Source organism: Aotus nancymaae, unplaced genomic scaffold (genome assembly GCF_030222135.1).
Source record: "Aotus nancymaae isolate 86718 unplaced genomic scaffold, 86718_ANA_hifiasm-v0.15.2.pri h1tg000003l, whole genome shotgun sequence".
Taxonomy (NCBI): Eukaryota; Metazoa; Chordata; class Mammalia; order Primates; family Aotidae; genus Aotus; species Aotus nancymaae.
Window position 1 is genome coordinate 50,489,149 of NW_026988414.1, and position 23,180 is coordinate 50,512,328.

Genomic DNA, 23,180 nt, shown 5'->3' on the forward strand with positions numbered 1-23,180 from the left:
TTTAGCAGTTGCATGAACTAGAAACTAAAATATGGAATAATTTATCTTGAAACTTCAACAAGTAGTGAATATACTTTCTATTTGCTGACACTATGAAATGTGCCAGGCACAATGAAAAAAGTAGACATATTTCCTGCTTCCAGAAAATGACAGAGCTTCTAGTCTAGTGGGATATGGGCAAGTGAACATTCAACGAAAGTAATGCTAATGGTTGTGGTAGGGTAAGTATAGGATTCTAGGAGCATGTAGGACTTGTGTGGGACTGGGAAAGCTTCCAGAATTAGTGACTGCTAAGCTGGCATCTCAAGGATCTGTGGGAGTAAGGCATGGTAGTAAGGCATGGTAAGTAAAGGCATGGTGGTCAAAGTGTCAGAAACAGGGAGCAGCAGATACTGGGTAGAAGTTTGAATGTGTACCTTATAGTAGGAATGAGTCAAGTAAACCCATGAGGACAAAGTTATTTATACAAAAGGAGAGAGACCATAGGTTTGGAAGATATTTATTTGGTTGCATTAGTAGACTCTAGTTGAAAGTAAAACTAGTTGAGTAAACAGAGATATTAGAAAGAAGTTGATGTTCATTGAACCATTGGGATGCTTTAGAAACAAGCTCTACACTAAGCCTCCAGGAAAAATACCACAAAATCAAACCAGTGAACTGGAATGATGATAAAAACAAACAACCAAACAAATCTTGCTAATCTTGACCTGATAAGACCTGGAAAGACCGGCCATTCTGTCATGCCATTTTTTTGCTAAACACTTGAACTTGCCACTCTGGGGAACCAACAACTCAGCCAGAAAACAGAGCCCCCATACAGAAGCTACTTCCTCTCATTATATGAGTGCTTCAGATTAGCAGTCTTGTTCAAATGCCTGTGTCCTATCTGGAAAGGAGACTGAAACTGATTTTAGAAAAAGATTTCATGTATATATTTGGAGAAAAATTATATATTCGTTATCTTCCCTTTGTTTCTCTCTACTTAAGCTTACCTAAACATGATGAGACACTGTAATAGTAGGTTATCAACACCAAGATGACTAGGCATTAATGTCCCTGGGCACGTTAATCAGACGTAGAGGTGCATATTGTGTGCGCACGCTTACACACACATCTTCAAAAGTCCCAAACGTGTGCATTTCTAATCTAATTAATATGTCCAGAGACATTAATGTTTAGTCATCTTGGTGTTTTACTTGCTTCAAACATTTATTTTTTCAAGTAGATCCTGAAGGGAAAAAAAACATCTGAGAGAGTTAAATGTTTCTGGGCAAAAGGAGGGGGCTTTCTTCTCTCTTTCTCTCCCTCTCTCATTCTCTCTTTGTCTAACAGAATGTTTACAACCTTAGAACTGTTCTTTTCTACCCAGTCCTTATGAAGAACTCATTTTATAAGAGAGATTCAAAATGTTCCCTCCAAACTCATCCAGGCTTCTGATAACAAAGTGAGTGACTCTTTACGGCTTTGCTCTAAGACCCACTCATATGTTGAGGCCCTTTTTGCTAGTTAACAACCCAGGCTGTATAAATGAAAATTCTCAAGTGTCACCAAATTCTTTATAGCAGTTACCTCTTGTGAGGGCACTGGAATTGGGGAAGAATTCCTTAATGACCAAGGATGTTTTACATTTTTTGAAGTGATTGAAATGTGAACAATTTTCATATATTTAAATATATCAATGTCAAATTTATATAAAACTTATGTAATTATAAAAACATTTTTAAATGCTCTTTTGAGCTGGGCACAGTGGCATAGACCTGTGCCAGCTACTGGAGAGGCTGAGGCAGGAGGAGGAGCCCAGGAGTTCAAGACTGCAATGCACTGTGATCACACCACTGCATTCCAGCCTGGGCAACATAGCAAGACTTGTCTCTAAAGCAAACAGACATAAAAATTAAATGCTCTTTAACCATTCACTCCATGAATCATTCTTATCATGGTAGCTCCTTCTAAGCAAATGCCTTTTTTTTTCCCCCAAACACCTGCATATTCATTCTTGTAGTCTCCTCCTACTTCTTGTGAATTTCTTTCTCTCATTTATACCCTTGTGCCTTTCTTAAATGGGGCCAAAATGAGGCCGTCATTTTCCTCCTCTCCTTGATTCAATGTCTTTGATTTTACCTGTGAGTACAGATATTAGATCCTGTTTTAGAGAAAAGGTTAATAATTATACTTGATAATTTTATCTCTGTCATATATGATTTATACTTGAAATATTGGGTCACAATCTAATGTATCATAGGTGCTACATGAATCATGTAATGATGAAGAGATCTCAGGTTATCATGGTTATATGGCAAGGTTTCATTAAAATAGTGTTTATTCTTTACATTTGTTTGAGGCTAGAGAACACATTCCTTGATGCTGCCTTTATTTTCTTATGGCACATTAATCCTGAATTGATTACTAATTAAATATTTCAGTGTTACTCTGATCATGACCACCAAGGGCCTGACAGACAAATCACACAGGCTTCTTTCAGTCTTTATCAAAAATGATGATGATGATGATGATGATGATGGTGATAGCAACTACAAATTATTTTCCCCTTTCTGAGGGATTCATTTAATCCCCTCACCATAATCTCATTTACCAAAAAAACCACATGTTAATGGAGTGCATGTAAATAAAACAATCTAGTAAATAAAAGGCAAATCTAGGTTTCAAAACCTTTGTCAGACTTCAAACTCCACCTCCTCACCCACAGCGTTACATGCCTGTGGAAATTGCATGTACTGAACCATCACATATTTTCTAGAAAGCTGTACACTTTACTTATAATACACTGATGTTTCTTTATGGTCTCCTATAATTCTCAAATTGATTACAAATTATCCAATATTTTCACCAATTTGTGCCTCACCTACAAATGTGTAGTTGTGTTCACAAAATGACAAGAAAATATCTTGACTATTTTATATAGTTGGCAAAATAAAATTAACATTTGGTAGTTATTTTGAGAGTCTGAAATGTGATCAACAAAATAGATAATTCTAATAATTACAGGTATAAAATAACTACCCAAGTGGCTCATATACATTGCTCAGTTAATTCTCACCATAAGTTCACAAGGTTCGTGGGAAACACGATCTGTGAGACTTACAGCTTCTGGACCAGAGAGTGAGTTTCTTACAATTATTTCAGTGATTCCTGTAGAAAACAGAGCTAGTGGGTCTTGTGGGTTGAAAAGAGAAGGATACTTATGCTTCCAATTTACATGACTATAGAGTATGATTGGGAAACTAGAAAATGACATATACTGATGAGTGAAACATGAAGGATAGAGCAGAGCAGGTGATGATTGCTGTCAGCAGAGATCAGGACGTGGAGAATTTCAATCACCAGGACAGCAGGGACACAGCGCACGACCACTGCCAACAGCGCACAAAGCTCCCTTCGCTGCTCCACACAGCCGGCAGAGGACGCCAGACCAGGGGCAAGGGACCCACCAGTGACCCTGACTCGCGGGCGCCGCTTCCGCAAGGAGACCAGCGCTCAGGGTCCGCAGAGTCGAGGCCGGGAGGCGTTGGGCGTAGGGTCCGCGGGCCGCGTCAGCAGCGAGTAAACGCCGCCTTTCACCGCTCTGACTACAGAGAGGGAGCTCTACCGCCGCCTCCTCCGAGATATTTTTCTTATGGAACATTTTAGCGAGACCGTTTTACCAATGTGCCGGTGTATTGAGGGAACGAACTGACCGCTCAAAATCAGATCGTGCGGTATAGTCTGTTACAGATTCGGGGCCGTTCCAGCAGAGAAAAACCCGAATTCGGAGGAAGGGGCAAGCCATGAACAATCCGGACATGAGTCTGCAAAGTGCTGTCCCCCTTTCAGTGGACAGGGGCACCCCGGGGAAAAGGAAAATGTGTGCCCTTATGTAGGTGATTTTATTAAGTTTTAATGGTTATTTTTTCCTACAACAAAATAGTTGAAAACACGTGAAAACTAAAAACTATTAAAATACATTATTTTAAGTTTAAATATTGGGCCAAAACCAGACTTTTTCGGTAAGCTTCTGCTTTTAATGTAGGCAAACATCAGGATACTTTCAGAGTTACTTTTCCACTTATCTCATTTTTAATTAAGAGCATTACCATGTTTGGCAATATCTCATGAACCAATAACTATCTTCATTAATTTCACCTTATAGGAACTTTCTTAATCTCATTTGTTTTAAGCAAGGGCTTTCTATGAAGCACTCAGCTTTACATGCTGTATAATCATGGTTTTCATTGGAGAATTTAACGTTTTCCACTTGGTGCAAAATGTCATCTCACGTAGATAAATTGCATAAAAATGTGTAATCTGTTTGCATTAAGATGCTTTTCATTTCAGCATAATGTAGGTTTGCATTTGATATCATTTACTACTTAATATATATCTTATGTGCCAATAAATTGATTTTGATTTTTATGTTCCTAGATATCCTTAAATGTTTAAAATGTAGTGCTTAATTCAGACATAATAATTTCTGATCTGCTAGTTGAATTCAAAAATGTATATATACCCTTTGTACAATACTTTTAAAAGGTTATCTTAATTCACAAATGCAGAATTTTACATAAGATTTTGAGCTGAGTAAGGCACAAATGTGACATAATCATTTGGTTGGGAAATAATGGCTTTATGCCTGCCACCACTGCCCCATTATCATATACTTGGCTAGTGTCATTTTTATGTTCAGATCATTTTCTAGTTTAACAATTTCATGAACTAGATATATCGAAATTTTTCTTTTATTTTAAAAAGGCCAATAAAGCAATTGTTAACATCATTCTTGATGTGAACATAATTGACTCTATATATTGTATAATCAAAAAATATTTTGTTTGTGTATTCTTTCTCAATAGTGGTTCATATCTAACATGATAACCTATAACATTATGACTCATTTTGGACTGTATTCACAAAAAAGACTCAGAATCTTTTGTATTATTAATTATCTGAGTAGCTATACCAATATTATAATAACTAAAAAGCTCAACTAAGATTGAGAATATTCCAGAGTTTGGGCTTCTAATGTTCTGAGACCTTCTAAGAGGTGAATTATTTTTTGTATGAAATAAAACAATATTGAAAATAACTTGCAAAAATTTTCTAATATTTTTGTTTCTCTGATTTCATTGCTTCTGTCAAACATCATCTAGTAAATTATGAGACAAATTTTATAAATTTTCTATTTTAGGAAACATGATGAAACATCAAATCTTCATGATCACAAGTTTTGTTTTAGTTTTACAAATCTTTGAATATATTTTTGAGCTGCTAATATTTGATTATGTTGTATTACGGCTAAAATGTATGCATGGAAACAATTTTATCCTTTGGAATAAAAGAGGATGTCACAATGAATCAACTCTTCATTAGAACATTTTTACAAAACCAGTTTTTTAAATAACATTTAGCCATAATGGAATAGATTTTAAAAAATGAATGTTGTCCTTGGTCAAGCATGAACAACTTTTTAGAGGGCCAAATGGGACACAGCTATAGCAGACAAATATATATATATAATTACATATATGGTGGCATTTTTTAACATGAAAATAACAGAGCCAGATGCGCTATCGTGTACCTGTAACCCCAGCTAATCAGCAGGCTGAGGCAAGAGGCAGGAGGATTGCTTGAGGCCAGGAGTTTGAGACTGCAATGAATTATGATCATGCCACTGCACTCCCACCAGGACAACAGAGTGAGATGCCATCTAAAAAAAGAAAAAAGTACAACACACAGAAATTGCAAGTGTCTTAGGCATATAGCACAATGAATGTTCATACACTGAATGCACTAGGAAACTAACACCTGTGGTAAAAATAAATAAAAGATTTTGCTCAGGACCTAGAAGCCTTCTGAGTGTTGCCTTCTTATCACTACTTAAAACCAGCTTTCCTATTCCTTCTCTGAGGGTAGCTACTCTGACTTCTAACAGTTGTAATTATTCTTGGTAGGCATACTTTGATGCCTTTTTTGTGTATCCACTCATTGAATCCTTACAATAATTCTATGGAAAAAATACTATAATTGTCCCCATATTAAAGATGAGAAAACTAGGGAGCACACATTTAGACTATTTTACAAGGTCAGAGCTGGGATTCAGCCTATAAACTGTGGCTGCAGAATCACACAGACAATCCTATGACAAATAAAAGCAAGATGAAAAAGTAGTCCAGTTCAATACAATTAGATGTGTTGAAGAATAACCCCTAATGTCCATATAGCACTTTGCAGCGGTTTTACACTTACTATTAGCATTCATACCTTCTAAATTGTGTCTCAGAAGGTTGTGGGGAGCATGAAGTTCACAGAAGAGAAGAAATTTGCCTGAAGGTCACAGCTGGCAAGGGACAGAGTCAAATTTGAGCAGGGGCAGACCATTATTTTTTTCTCCTTTCCACAAAACAAGCAGAACCTGAGGCCAGGAGGGCTAGGAGTTGTAGTCTCCTCTCTCCAGTTGGCCCATCTCAACACTCTGCAGGTGGGGATGCTAAACTAGTGTGAAAATCACTATTTGTTTCTGGATGTAATGTTAAGATGCACTCCAAACTCCCAGACTCCTTGAGGGAGGCTGGACTGCACTAGTGCTGGTGACAGAAAATTTGTTTATAATGTAATTTCCAGGATGATTAGAGGAGAATTAGCGGGGGAAGTGAGGCACTGGGTGAGCAGAGCAGAGGTTCTCTGTAAATGGGGGGTTCCACTAGGGTGACCTGTGGGTACTTGATCTGTCCTAACAGCCCACATAATTTTGGAGGAGGGGATCATGGCATCTATTGTGGGCACACAATTTTATACAATATCGATATTTGGGTGAACTTAACTGTCAAAATAATTGTATGCTAAACAATGCAGTTGTAATTTTCAACAAATTTGACAAATTCTATTTGTGCATTCAAGAGCCCAGAATACCAGATTCTGCTGAGTTTCTTACATTCCATGTTTTTAAGCTGCTGCTGGCTCTAGGAACTTCTTCACAGTTCTTGATGCTCACTTTCGTTTATTAAGCAAATGAGCATTATATGACTGGTGCAATCTCCTCCTAGAGGAATCAGACCGTCAACACACCTAAACAAATCCACAATGAGCTACTGGGTTTCTTTACTGGCTTGTGAAGTATAGATGTGTGGGCAGTGTTGGTACTGCAGATCCCTCTATTACCGCATTTCTGTGCTTGGCTGGTCGTCTATGGAGACTTCTGGCTTCAAAGCAGGCATTGGCAGGCAGGAAGGATCAATGTGTATCTGCCTTCAAATTCAGCTGCTTCCTGCTGACACTACATTATGATTCCCCAAAGACATTTGTGACCAACATAGTTGCAACCTGAGTCTCTCCTAATCCTCTTCCCAAGTGAGAATGCACCTTCAGCAGCTAACAGTCAGAGCCTGAGAGAGACTTAGGCAGAGTGGGTGAGTGGCTCAGTGCTGCAGCGGATCAACTTTTATCCCCAGCTCTGCTGCTACCAGTACCTCCTTGGTTCTCCAATTATTTTGAATATAGAGTTGACCCTTGAACAACAGGTTTAAACTACTAAGGCCCACTTATAAGTGGATTTTCTTTCACTTTTTCCACCTCTTGAGACAGCAAGACCCACCCCTCTCTTTCTTCCTCCTCCTTCTCAGCTTAGTGTAATGATGACCTTGACAATGATCCATTTCCACTTAATGAAAAATAAATACATTTTCTCTTTCTTATGATCTCCTTAATAACATTTTCTTTTTTCTAGCTTGCTTTATTGTGAGAATATACAATACATATAACATACAAAATATGTGTTAATTGACTATATTATTGATAAGGTTTTCAGTTGACAGTAGGCTATTAGTAGTTAAGTTTTCAGAAAGTTAAAAGTTATATGCAGATTTTTGACTTTGAGGGGGGTCAACCTCTAACTTTTGCATTGTTCTAGAGTTAACTATGCATAAAGTCAATAACTCTTGAGATGGCTATTTTCAGGGCAAAGTGACAGCACAGAGTTATCTAGGATAATCTTTACACACTAAAAATAACAATGTAATAAAATGAACAAAAATAAGTAAAACTATACATTATGTATAAGTTATATGCATGCTTGTGTCTATATGTAAGTCTGTGTGTATATATATAATACAATACCTAATCTTCTACAGCATCCCATGAATAGACAGGATTATAATAATTGAAATGTTAGCCAATTAAAGAAAGAAACAAAGAGAGATTCAATAATTGCCAAGCCTTTCCCTTGCTCCTAACCTAGTCCACCCAGAAGTAGTAATGGAGAAAGGAGAAAGGACAAAAATCTATTAAAATATTACTAAGCCCCTTTCCCCCACTTTGTAGGGAAGCACACTAAAGCATTAGCTAGGAAATCTGAAACAATGATTCAAGAAACCCTCCCAAATTGATGTCCCTTCTCAATGCCTCAATGTACATCCACACACACACCACATACACACAAACCTTCTTGTTAATGCACACACACATGTACACACACACATGCACACAAACATCCTTGTTAATGATCTCAAATACAAAATTATGCAGGTTAGAGTAACATCTCCCAAATTCTACCAACATCCGTATGCTTCCATGAAAAAGCCTCTGACTGTCAGTTGGCAATATAGAATTCTCTAACATTTCTTAAAATACATCTGAGCTCTCTATTTGACTAATGTGTTGATGAATATATTTTCAAATTATATAGTCATATATTATTATCTGACATTCTTAATGAACCTGTGAAACTGGAAATTTACTGTTGACAAAGGCATTTCACACACTATCAGCTATGAGATTTCCGGCTGACTTAACCTACCACTGCACTTCCATACTGAGTTTTTCCATCTCCACTTCATAGGGTGGGAAGAAATGTTAGCTAGGAGGTTGTGACCTGCACAACAGGTTGGAAGCAGGAAGCGCATTTTAATCCCTTTCTTCTCCATAAAAGCCGACTGCCCAAAGAGGCCAGGCCCTATCTGAAGCTGGAGACTTGTGCATTTTGTAAAGATATAAGCCAATATTATTCCAGTATTAGTTCAATTCTTGCCAAGAAAGGGCCTGTATCTTTTGGAGGTGAATCCCCAGGAAGGGATAGGACTTGTGCATAGAGGAGAAAAGCCTTTCCTCTACAGATGTGGTATCTGCGCTTCCATATATGGCCAGAAGGGGCTCCCGTCCCGCAGCAGTGTTTCACTAGCCCACATAGGAAACGGAACGCGGAATGCGGAATGCAGCTGTTTCCTTTTGCTTTCAGCTCCTGTTACATCATTGTAACAGGGGAATTCCCCGAGGTCATCAAAATATTCATCAGGAAACACACAAGCACAAACTTGCTTACGGCTGTTTTGAAAACTTTAGACCTCCATTTAACTTTGCTGTCTTCTTCCTGTGGCTTTCCACTCTTAATAGAAACCTCCAAGCCAGAAATCAAACAGACCAGAAGCATCTGTGTGACTGTGCAGTAAGGCAGAAGAAGGGAAGAGCCCGTGATAAGGGAGTGAATGGATTCAGTGAAGCAGGACTCAAGAGGGATGGGAGGAAGAGTTCCAGGCGGGACCAGCCAATACATATCATGTGCCTTTCCCTCTTCTCTCTAGGAGAGGATTTCCTCTCTCAGATGTTTACATCCGGCACTGCTTGCCAATTCAATATAAATCAATTACTCTAACAAGAACTGAACGTTTTCCATATGTTCCACATCTCCTCTCAGAATTCCAGCTTTTGACAGGCATTTTCTGACAAGAGAAAATGATGGGCATTTTCCCTCATTCTTCTCTATTTCTCCTTCTAACAGCACTAGCCACTACACCTCAGTGCCATTTGCAAAAATCTCCTTTTCTGCCCTACTTTTGACTATTGAGGGTCTGCAGAACAAAGATTAGGTCATTTTCTAATTGTTCCCATTACTTATAAGTGACCACATCCATTTCCATGCTCTGGGATATGTGATGAAATTCCCAAATTAATACCTAAAGAATGCCCATGGCCTTTGTTGTTCATTCTAGACCCATATTCCCAACTGCCAATAAAACTTCTGCACTTTCATGTCTCCCGGCCTCCTTAGGAAGGACATCTAATATTTTATTAGGAAGGACATCTAATATTTTATTTTCTTCTACCATCATTTGTACCTAAAGCTTCTGGTAGGAGAACCTCATTTTCTTTCACTTCTCTTTGTAACATTTAATATAATCGAAAGTTGGTAAATATTTAAACTACTTTTATGTCTATTTCCCTATGAGAAGGGAACCTTTAACACACAATGAACTGTGTTAACTTTATTCATCTGTATTTCTTGAAATTCCACAATTTGCCTCTGTAATATTCAATTTGTACATATGACATGAATAGAAGGAATGAATGAGTAGGTAAATCTTACCATCCATTTTTCAGTTTTTTAGAAAACCAGGGATTTGATTTAGTTTTTTAAATAAACTTAAAATTTTAAGTAAGAATATAATAAAACAAAATTTGATAAAATGAAAAAAATTTATTTTTTTTCAAATATTAACACAACAACCAGGTGAACATGTTACATGTAAAACATCTAACCATTACAAATATGATAGAAGAATGAATAAATAAACATAAATGAATAAATAAATCAACAAACAATAAGTAACATCAGGGCAGTCATCTCTTAGGAAATGATGTCCCTGGAACTGAAAGTTTTTAACTTACATTTGCTTAACATGGTACCAAAGTGTTTGCTGAATTAATTCAATAATTTCAGTGACTAAAGTTGAAGGAAAAGCCTTTTTAAATGACCATGATACATGGGGAAGTGCAGTACGGCATTTGCATATCAGTCAATGAAAATTAGTGCAATCTTAGTCAATGAAAATCATTTCAGGTTGAACATGATCCCCATCTTTACTTCTCAATCTTTCCTGGAAGTCTGTTGATGAAGAGAAGGATCTCATGATTCCACACTGACAACTTCCCAGGGGCAATTGCTGTATTTCTTCTCTTTCAGGTAGAGATGGATTCCCAGAAGTACTTACTCAAGGCAAGTGTAGAGCCCTCAATCATTCCCGCTGAGTCTCCCTCTTCTATCGCCTGCATTAAGCAGCTCTTCAGGTTTTCCAGCTGCTGATGAAGTCCAGTGTGGTGCTAATCCAAAAGGGTCATGTTCCAGACAGCAGAGGAGTGCTGTGTGTGGAAGAGGTTGAAGATCTGCTGAAGCATCTCATGGAGGACAGACATGGCCTGGGTCTTCTGCAACTGGTTGCCCTTCACCATCTCCTGGGGGGATATGAAGTCACTTCTGTTCTTTAGACACAAGAAAGGGGAGATTCTCCTCATTTGGCCCAGAAGCACCACGGTCTTCCTGCGCAGCTGGCCATGCTTCTGAAGCAGATCACAGCCCACAAAACCAACAGGGCTACAGCTGCACAGAACCAGTGCTGCCAGTAGAAGGAGGAGGACCATTGGGAAATGAGTATGCTGGAAGCCAGGCTGAGCTGTTGGGAGTCTGGATAAACCTTGGATCCTAGGTTCTCTGAAGATGTTCTTTCTACACATGGCTTTTAAACAGAGAATGTTATTTGCATTTTCTGAGCATTCTTCTTTACTTTAACTTCCCTTTTTTGTTTCCATCCATATATTTTCCATGGCCTAAGGAGATGTCATCAATCTAAACTATTAATTTTTCAATAGAAGTTTAATTTTTCTAGTAAACTTCAGATGTGCCAATCCAAATAAATATTTTAAAAATCAAATGAGAAACATCTTTGTCCTAAAGTCAGAAGTGTGTATATAAATGTTCATATACACATTCACATACAAGCGTATTTTTTTCCATATATATGAAGCAATATTACTTTTCTCTATTTTAGAAAAATATATTTACCCTGATCCTAGGCTCCATTTTTACCCTCTATACTTTCTATAGGAAGTCAGGCTCCTTCATCCCTAAGAGTTTATGTATTTGTTTAGGGATTTACCTGACCATCTCTGGCAATTAAGCTCTTTAGGACTGGGTTTGTTTGCTGTTTTATTCACAGCAGAAGTTGATGGCTATTAGTTAACAACCTTCTTGAACTTCTCCCTTTCTTCTAAAATACTTCATTCGTGTCCATGTGGCTATGCTTCACTGTGGTTATAAGGTCAGGATTAATATAGACATTGCCCTATTTTTCACCATTTTCTTACTGAACGTCTAAGTACTCCTTAGGTTGTGCCAATAACACCAGGAGAAATCCTCTTTCTTTTTAGGTGCATAAGGGTGTGGAGATTCTAATTCCAAGATAATTTTATTTTCCTAGCACCACCTCACTCCCAAGATAGTTATCACATCCAGTAACACCTTCCCCTATAGTGTGACAAAATGTCTTCAACAGAAACTCTCTTAGACTCATTCCCTAAGGGGAGGCTCAACACATCCTGATGACTTTGGAACTCTGTTTACTAGAGAGAGGTTTCTTTGTTGCCAAAATAATCAATCTTCCAGGGTCCTTGCCTCTGCCCCCAAATGATTGTGTAAAGGACCCTAACTCTCAGTGGTGACCCCCTTATCTCCTGACCCCTGTTTCCAAGTATCAAAAGTGTCAATGGCCCTCAGATGCTGATGGCAAAGGTTTGTTTTGTCTAAGTAGGTAGAAGAATTATTCAATGATAATAATTTCTACTTTAATAGCCAGATAATGTTTTGTTTTGTTTTGTCTTTGTCAGATTTTGGTATCAGGATGATATCGGTTTCATAGAATGAGTTACGGAGGAGTCCTTCTTCAATTTTCTGGAATAGTTTCAGTAGAATTGCTACCAGCTCTTTGTATGTCTCATAGAATTGAGCTGTGAATCCATCTGGTCCAGGGCTTTTTTTGGTTGGCAGGTTTTTATTACAGATTCAGTTTCATTACTCATTATTAGTCTGTTCATTTCCTGTTTTCTTTTTCTATGGGCATTATTAAATGAAAGGAAAAGAACACTTCAATTTTCTTTCTGACAGCTTCCCAGTCCTTCATATAGAGAATGATACTTTGAAAGAATTTTTGGACAACAATATAGAAATAGAGCAAGCCCGAAGAATTTCTGTTTTCACCTTTTGCTCCAGTTGTTTCTGATTTTGTGGTCAAAGTTAGAGGGGAACTTAACCAGGAAGATCTTACTCCAAGCAGCTCTGTAGGCTTCTGTGCTAAACTGGTTAAGATATGTTAGAAAATCTGATAGCAGAAACAGGTGGTTTGTGTCTTTGGGATGTTGATGTTATCTCCATTTTCCTCAGGAAACTGGAAGTGGGTCCTGGCATTCTAGCATAACTTAGAGGAGTTCCTTTTCAGATGCCTTAAACACATAATTTCCTTATTTTCTAGGTTATGGTTCCAAGGCATATTCCAACCACAGGAACAGGAGTGGCAACAGCAAAGCATCACCAGTGCCCTCAGCAGAGAGACCAGGAAATGGAGAATTACCATCAGTGAATTACTGTAAAAAAAAAAAAATCAATAAAGCAGCACGTGGCCAGTGGTTATAATAATTACAAAGAAAAACACAAAATATTATAGCACTGCAACTGTGCTGTGTAAACAACTCATGTCTTATGTAGAAAGAGGTAAAGATTAATCAATCAAAAATAATAACTATAATGACTTTTCAAGATATCTACAATACAATAAGATATAAACAGAAACAAAAAGTTAAAAAGTGGGGAGATGAAGTTTGAGATTTTGTTTTCTTTTGCTTGTTTGTTTATGCAATCAGTGTTATCAGTTTAAAATAATGGGTTAAAAGACTATCTGCAAGCCTCAATATAATCTCAAATCTAAAACATACAACAAATGCACACAAAATAAAAAGGAGAAATTAAAACACACACCAGAGAAAATCACCTACAGTAAAAGGAAGACGAAAATTAAGAAAGGAAGGAAGAGAAGACCATCAAATAATCAGAAAACAAATAACAAAATGACAGGAATAAGTCCTCATAAAGAATAATATTGAATGTAAATGTGCTAAAGTCTCCAATCAAAAGACATGGAGTGGCTTAATGTATTTTAAAAAACAAACAAACAAAAAAATACACCCAGCTGTGTGTGGTGGCTCATGTCTATGATTCCAGCACTTTGGGAGACCAAGGCAGGTGGATCACTCGAGCCCAGGAGTTTGAGACCAGCCTGGCCAACATGGCGCAACTCCATCTCTACTAAAAATACAAAAAATTAGCTGAACGTGGTGGCACATACCTGTGGTCCCAGCAACTTGATAGGCTGAGTCATAAAAACAGTTTGAACCTGAGAGGTGGAGATTGTAGTGAGCTGAGCTAGACTGAGCCACTGCACTCCAGCCTGGGTGACAGAGCAAGACTCTAACTCAAAAAAACAAAGCAAAACAAAACAAAAACCCCTAGATGCAATGATCCATTGCCTACAAGAAATATACTTCACCTATAAAAACACAAATAGACTGAAAATAAAGGGATGAAAAAACATTCTATGCCTATGGGAACCAAAAAAAAAACAGAAGTTACACTTATATCAGACAAAATGGATTGCAAGACAAAAACTATGGGGCCGGGCGCGGTGGCTCACGCCTGTAATCCCAGCACTTTGGGAGGCCAAGGCGGGTGGATCATGAGGTCAAAAGATCGAGACCATCCTGGTCAACACGGTGAAACCCCGTCTCTACTAAAAATACAAAAAATTAGCTGGGCACGGTAGTGCGTGCCTGTAATCCCAGCTACTCAGGAGGCTGAGGCAGGAGAATTGCCTGAACACAGGAGACGAAGGTTGCAGTGAGCCGAGATCACGCCATTGCACTCCAGCCTGGGTAACAAGAGCGGAACTCCAACTTAAAAAAAAAAAAAAAAAACTATGAAAGGAGAGAAAGAAGGTCATTATATAATGATAAAGGGGTCCATTCAGCAAAAGCATATAACAATTGTAAATATATATTTACCAACACTAGAGCACTCAGGTATACAAAGCAAATATTATTAGAGCTAAAAAGAGAGACAGACTCCAATACAATAGTAACTGGAGACTTCAACACCACACTTTCAGCACTGGACAGATCACCCAGACAGAAAATTAACAAACATTGAATTTCATCTACACTATAGACCAAACTACCTAATAGATATTTACAGAACATTTCATCCAACAGCTACAGATACACATTCTTCTCTTTGGCACATGGATAATTCTCAAGGATATATCAAATGCTAGGTCACAAAACAAATCTTAAAATATAGAAAAAAAGTAAAATAGCATTAAATGTCTTCTCTTACCACAGACTAACAGAAAAGGAAGTCCCAGATAAATACAATCACAGATGAAAGAGGAGACATCACAACTAACACCATAGAAAATCAAAGGATCATTAGAGGATACTATGAGGAACTATATGCTAATAAATTGGAAAGCCTAAACAAAATAGATAAATTCCTAAAAAAAAAAAACAACATATTGGTCTGTTCAGGTTTTTTATTTCTTCACAGTTCCATGAAGAAATACAAAAACCATGAAGAAATACAAGAATGGTTCTAGAAGACATACAAGAATTGTTTCTTATATTTCTTCATGGTTTTTGTATTTCTTCACTGAAGTGTGAACAGAACGATAATCAGTAATGAGGCAGAAGCCATAATAAAAAGTCTCCTAGCAAAGAACCCAGGATCTGATGGCTTCACTGCTGAATTTTGCCAAATATTTAAAGAACTAATAGCAATCCAACTCAAATTATTTTAAAAAATAGTGGACAGGATCCTTCCAAATTCATTCTATGAGGCCAATATTACTCTGATACCAAAACCAAAAAAAGACACATTTATAAAAAAGAGAGAAAACTATAGGCCATTATCTCTGATGAACATTGATGCAGAAATTCTCAACAAGTTAGCAAACTGAATGCAAGAACACATTAAAAGATCATTCATCATGACCAAGTGGAATTTATCCTAGAGATGCAAATGTGGTTAAGTATGTGCAAATCAATGGATTTAATGTTGTTCAATGAACATAATGTCCTCCAGCTCCATCCATGTTGTTGCAAATTATAGGATCTCATTCTTTTTTATGGCTAAGTAGTACTCCAATGTGGATAAGTGCCATATTTGCTTTATCTAGTTATCTATTAGACAACTAAATTGCTTCCAAATAGTAGCTGTTGTGAATAGTGCTGCAATAAACATGGCAGTGTAGATGTCTCATTGACATACTGATTTCATTTCCTTTGGATAAATACCCAGTAGTGGGATTGCTGGATCATAAGAGGGTTAAACAGGGATGGTTAATGGGCACAAAAATATAGTTAGAAAAAATGAATATGATTCAGTATTTGATAGCACAATAGAATGACTACAGTTAATGATATTTATTATACATTTTTGAATAACCAAAATAGTAGAAATGGGATATATGTAACAGAGAGAAATAAATAAATGCTTGAGGCATTGTATACTCCATTCACCCCAATGTGATTATTATGCATTGTCTGCCTATATCAAAATATCTCACATATCCCATAAACACAGATGCCTATTACGTACCCACAAAAATCTATTTTCAAAAAAGTTGCTCTAAAAATATAGTTATCAAGTTAAGTAAAATGTCAATAGCCTTTTAATTTAATTTTAATTGTTTTACCATTCTTTATAATGATAAAAAATATTAACTTTATACTTTTTTATTTAATGTATAGAATAGAGATATACACAAGATACATAAATACATACACAGTATAAATGTGATTAAAATATAATGAGAGACTTAATCAGAAAAAAAAGTCTCTAAAAAGGCTCTGGGGTAAGAGAGGAAGGAAGCAATAATGAAAAAAAATGTGGTGAGAAAAAAGGCTTAAAACCCAGGTAAAGAATGCGTAAAGAAAGGAAAAAAGAAATAGAAACTAACATGGGGCATTTGGAAAGTAGAAAATAGTTCCCTATTTAAGGCTATGCACAAAGCAAGGTCTTCAGAGAGCCTTCAGCCTAAGGTTTAGGTTCACCCATTTCAACCAAAATAGCAGCATCTGCAACAACTACAATGGCCTTGACCTTTCCTTTACTGGTGGCCCTTGTGGTGCTCAGCTACAAGTCAAGCTGCTCTCTGGGCTGTGATCTGCTTCAAACCCACAGCCTGGGTAACAGGAGAACTTTGATGCTTCTGGCACAAATGAGGAGAATCTCTCCTTTCTCCTGCCTGAAGGACAGACATGACTTTGAATTTCCCCAGGAGGAGTTTGATGGCAACCAGTTCCAGAAGGCTCGAGCCATTTTTGTCCTCCATGAGATGATCCAGCAGACCTTCAACCTCTTCAGCACAAAAGACTCATCTGCTGCTTGGGATGAGACCCTCCTAGACAAATTCTACACTGAACTTTACCAGCAGCTGAATGAAATGGAAGCCTGTGTGATGCAGGAGGTGGGGGTGACAGATACTCCCCTGATGAATGAAGACTCCATCCTGACTGTGAGGAAATATTTCCAAAGAATCACTCTCTATCTGAAAGAGAAGAAATACAGCGCTTGTGCCTGGGAGGTTGTCAGAGCAGAAATCATGAGATCTTTTTCTTCATCAACAAACTCGCAAAAAGGTTTAACAAGTAAGAAATGAAACCTGGTTCAACATGGAAATGATTTTCATTGACTAATACACCAGCTCACCTTTCTATGGTCTTCCATTTCAAAGACTCATGTTTCTCCTTTGACCATGACACGATGTAAATCTTTTCAAATGTTTTTAGGAGTATTAAGCAACATTGTATTCAGCTCTTAAGGCACTAGTACCTTACAGATGACTATGCTGACTGATCTATTATCTATTTAAATATTATTTAAATATTGTTTATTTAACTATTTATAAGACTTAACTTACTTTTGTTCGTATTACATCATGTGCATCTTTGCACTGTGGTTAATGTAATAAAATATGTTTTTTGTATTTAGTAAATTTATTTTGTTTTTTCATTGAACTTTTACTATGGAAACTTTTTGTACTTGTTTATTCTTTAAAATGAAATTCGAAGCCTGACTGTGCAACCTGATTAAAGAATAAATGGTACACTTCATTTATTTATCAGTATTATATTCAAATAAAAGTAAAAATAAACTTTCTGTAAACCAGGTTGTATGTTGTACTCAAGATAGCAAGGTGAACCTAACAAATACAATTCTGCTCTCTTGTTTATTTTATTTTTGTATAAAAAACTAAAAACAGTAATCATACTTAATATCAGTTATGGAAAATGGTATGAAGAGATGAAGGAACAACTTCTACTCTGCAGAAGGTAGATTGAGGTATGTGAGGAAATAAAAATAACAGAGATATCCTCATTAAATTGACTAGTATACATCTAGTAGATAATGTCCATTGCCAGTTATTTACATAAGTTTGTAATTTATAAGGAATGTGATTGCTGGGGTTTCATTTGTAATAAGGGGAAGCCAATGATTGAAGGTCATGGTGTCTGGAGAGAATGTAGAGAGAGAAAAGGGTTTAAACATGATTATGAGGTCCTTTCACTTTTAAAGAGAGGGGAGAGAAGAGCCACAAAGGAAAACAGGTGGAATGGCTGCACACTAGAAGGCAACTAGAGGACAAGATAATGAAAATGTATTTAGAAAGATAAATGCTTGAGCCTAGGAGTTCAAGGCTGCAGTAAGCCATGATCACAACACTGCACTCCAGCCTGGAAGACAGAGGAGGAGGGACGGCATTTCAAAATAACAAACAAAAGGAAATAAACATGCTGAGAAGAGGCCTTAGTGGATTTGCCCAATGTGTGGCTTGAAACTGCTGACTAATTGGGAAATAGATGGCATCGGCACCCTTAGTGAGGATTGGTTGGGTAAAATTAATACACAGAAGACAGAAGTGTAAGTGTAAATAAGATAAGTTAGTGACCTGAAGTGGAGAAAGAAATAGAATGGGATTAGAAAAGAATGTGGGTTATTTTTTCTGTGCACAGTTTTTCCTTTTTTACAACATATATTTTTCTGAATAGATTTCATATAATTGAGATACTGGAAAATGACATTAATATATTTCATATATTTATTTTAAATTATGGAATATTTAATTACAACAGTACTTTATCAGTTTTAATTAATACTACTGTGAATATCAGTAAGACGCCTACTTTTGTTAATTATTTTGGCAGGAATAGGTAACTACTTCAATCTTTCATTAAAATATTCAATTAATATTGACAATAAAATGGTTACTGCAATTGCTGGCTTTATTAAGTTATTTAGCTTGTGCCATTGTCATGTTGGTTTACTACAATTTGACTGCAATTCTCTGGTATAGCCAGATATGATAAGAACTCTTTTATACTACTCCTTGGTAATTTTTCCTGATTTTATGAATATTACAATCTTACATGAATCCAAAAATAAATTACCATAAGCATATAAACTGACAAACTTTCTTCACAAATTAAATTGGGAAACTGGATCAGAGAATCTCTTCCCCAATACTTAAGGGAAAAAATAACTAGTCAAACCAGCTAAAAATACAACCTGAACCAGAAAGTACCAAACAGTAGTGTATAATTCAGGAGTACAAGGAGACTTAACAATTGTAATAGAAATCCAGAATACAAAACTGACAAAATCACCCATAATTTACATTAAAGACTTTGATATTGAAATTTCATTTTTCTTGGATGTATGTGTGATGTTGGTCAACCCATTTAATCTCTCTGAGCTTCACTCTTCTCATAAAAATTGGGTTCAAAATATTTATATAGTTGTGAATATTTTAAAAAAAACATGAATTTTAAAGCACCTACCACAGTATCTTCCATCAAGTAAGAAGTTAAAATATAATAGATATTTCCCCGTTTTTCTTCAGACAGCTGTAGATGAGGACATTATTTATCTTTCTATGAAATTCTTAGGATCTGTGTCCTACTTTTCAGTAAGTGACTGCCAATGGAGGCAGCCTAAAAAAACTAGATTCTGTCATCATCTATAGAGAGGTTGAAAAATGGTCACTTCTCATTTCAAAGAAATGACCTATTTATATGTGGTCAGGGAATGCTTGCTTGTATAAATGCCTGAGACAGGAGAATAAACATATAGATTGAAGTGCAGAAGACATGTGATGTTTATTTACTGATTCAGGCACCTGGCACATTCCCTCCCTGGCTCTCAGTATTCCAGGAGACACTTCCATATCACCAGGGTTTCCTTCCTTTCCAAGGTGGATTCCCCATGGGACCCTGGTCATTCATTCCCTTGACTTTCCTGCCCATTCACAGAGAAGCTTTCTGTTACATTGTGGTTCTGGCTTCAGATAGCTTCCCTAAAGAGTAGAATGCCACAATGAGAAAGCAGAAGTGAGATAAAATTTCTAGGTTTACAGAAACACCTGCAAGAGGGGTTTTCTAGAATCTCCATTGAATATGACATAACAGTAGCTTAGCAAAAAGAAAGAGAAAGCAGAATTCAGTTCATGTGTAGGCTCCTGCAAACCTCTCAGGGGAAGAGAGTCCCCTGGGGCCAAGTATGACAGGGCAGCAACCAAGACTGGAGAGCAGGTTTCTCATCTATGAAGAAATCCTTCCAGTTCAGGGGATTTCTCCACATGCTGCAAAAAGGCTACTTCTTAGCCAGAAGAGATACTCATGCTGACATAAGCATGTTTCCTTACCCTTGGTCTATTACAAAGAGAATGAGTTTCTGGCTGCAGTCAGGGGATAGACTCCTTGGGATTTCCAGTTACAGGGATAGAGAGACATGTATTCCTTGCCTATGGCCTACTTTGCAGACCAATCTATGCTCCCTAGGATCAGCCCTTCCACATACATTAGGACTCCTGGGGACACACAGAGCTGCCACTTTGGATTGAAACTTAATACTATTCACAAAAATATCATGTTTATTAGTGCATTAAACTCTTGACAGTGCAATCTTAGTTTCACAGATTCATTCCTAATATCAGAGTTCAAACTTTAACAAATCGAAACATTTTCTCGTTGTCACTTTAGATAGTAATCTTGACAGTTCAACTCAGCAATAAAAACTGTGCCTAGTTAGCAAAAGGGAAAAAACCCATAGAAGCTAAGGAATATAAAAGAATATTATTATTATTCTCTAAGAGCTAGTGAGGTCTGTTTATTCAAATGTATCAATTTTGGTAGAATTTGAGAGGCGTTCCTATAATTGGCACCATGTTTTCATGGAGGTATTTCCCAGGAAGTGTGTGTGAATTGCTAAGGTAGCAGGGATGAAGAGCACAGGTGTCTCTTGAATATTTTCCTTAAACTACACTGTCAACATCATATACATAAATACCTAGAAATATCTAGATACATAAATATCTAGAAATTGACATATACATAAACATATATGACTATCATTTTCTTATTTTATATACATGTGGTTATCTTCTTATTTTATACATATATATCAAAATCATGAACACTCTCCTCAAATTCAGTAACTACTACCTTCGAGAACATGACACTCTAAAAAACAGAATTCTTGGAAGTATTCTGGAGAAAACTGAAAAATAGTCACCCTTCACATCGAAATACTAATTTTTACATTTGTCAGGAAATGGTAGCTTATGAAATATATGGAAGAAAAGTTATTTCCCTAAACTGAAGTACAATATGCATAACATATACTGGCTGATTCCCATACCTAGCACAATTCCCTTCCTCTTCCCCTGTTTTCTGAATCTCATTCTTCACGTTTGTTGGGGCTCAGAAAAAAACAATACTCAAAAGTGATGGTCTCAGAAGCAGCCTCAGAAGCAAATTTTCTCTCTTGATTGTTTTCCCCCTCCTGTTTCTCACTCTTCAATTCTAGAGGGCAGCCATAAAAACTAGAAATCCCCTTTCCCAAGGCTCCTGTTCTCCAAAGTAAGCCGTGAAACCTAAAAATATTACTCTTACATTTCTGTGTAAGAACTGGCCCTAAAGAAATTCTTTGAACTATCTTATTCAATTGTAGGTTATAAGACCCCCATTCCAAAAAGAGCTCTGCCCCATGCCTGGGGGGAAGGAAGGCTGCACAGAAAGGTCAAGAAGAATCTGACCAGAAAGGCCATGTTGGGTTTCCTTACTCAGTCTATTAGCATTAGATCATGCCCTTTTTGCCTAATCACATTTTTACATAGCTGCCCATTCTTCATTGAACTTAAATATTAAAATGAATCTTTTTTTATGTAACTGTGCGTCCTCATTCTGAAGGCTCCCATGTCACATAAAACTATGATTAAATAAATCTGCTTTGTTGTCTTTCTTTTGCTAAAGGGAAGTCAGGTATGATCCTTATAATTGGAAGGAAAGAGATTACACCATTTCTGCTCCTATAGTCCTGGTGATGAGGATGGGATGGCTGAAGCACCTGACTCACCTACTGATGAGGTCCTGGGACAATTGGCCACAAGTTGGGAAAGAAAAGTAAGAATTTGTATCAAGGTCTATTTTCCTGGATCTCTGCCTGTAGTGCCTCGTCAAGGATGAAAGGTAAAAATTTCTTGTTTTCTTCTTTCCAAATTCAGGATAGCAAGAGAAAACTATTTGCTTGGATTGTGCTTCTTGTGTAATTTTGATTTAAAGTATACATTTGTTATTAATCCTTTCCCTTCCATAGACAGCTACTGTGTCTCATATTGTGTCCTGAGAACCTGGCTTGGCTTGCTGCCTGTGCAACACACTTCGGATGTGCAGGTGGCCAAAAAAATAAATAAAAATGTTGGGGACTCCCATGACAAGCTTACATATCAATTGTTGCTAGCTCTCAAAGTGTCTAAATCCTTCTTTTGGCTATCTTTAGGAATGGCTCTGATTTCTGAGAGGGTTCTATCTTTGCATTTCTTTGAAGATGTCATGTATCCTTCGTTAAGTCATAAAAGACTGAATTGGTTTCGGTTTGGAGTCACTTGGTAGATACCTTTGTTTTAAAAGAAAAGAGAAAAAAGAAAGTTTCAAAAGCTAGAAATATTGGCTGTTTTTTCTTGCTGAGATCTGATAAGAGATTTAAAATGAGATCCTGTTTCTCCCATAGGACGTTTTTTCAGTAGACCTAAACCTCTTTTTAATGATGTTTGATCCCTCTGTTTGCCTCCTTTCTTGTTGGCATAAGTTTTGCTGAAAAAAAAAAAAATGTAAAACTTCATTGGCCTTTTTGGGAAGCTTAAGATCTTCCCAATGTGGCTCCTCTAAGACGTGTTCTTCCATTTATTTCTGCACTTCTTTCCTTCTGTGACCTTCAATTTTCTATCTAGTTCTCTTTTATAATCAATATGTTACCCTTCAAG

The 23,180-nt window shown here is 37.0% G+C and overlaps 1 protein-coding gene and 1 pseudogene across 1 annotated transcript; one reads left to right on the forward strand and one right to left on the reverse strand.

Moving 5' to 3' along the window:
* Positions 1–10,673: 10,673 nt before the first annotated feature.
* LOC105715585 (interferon omega-1-like) overlaps positions 10,674–23,180 on the reverse strand; it is a 49,342-nt pseudogene continuing 36,835 nt past the window's right edge.
* LOC105715583 (interferon alpha-2-like) lies at positions 16,881–18,028 on the forward strand. Its single transcript, XM_012450005.2, has one exon. The coding sequence runs from the start codon at positions 16,950–16,952 to the stop codon at positions 17,517–17,519; it is 570 nt and encodes a 189-aa protein (XP_012305428.2). The 5' UTR covers positions 16,881–16,949; the 3' UTR covers positions 17,520–18,028.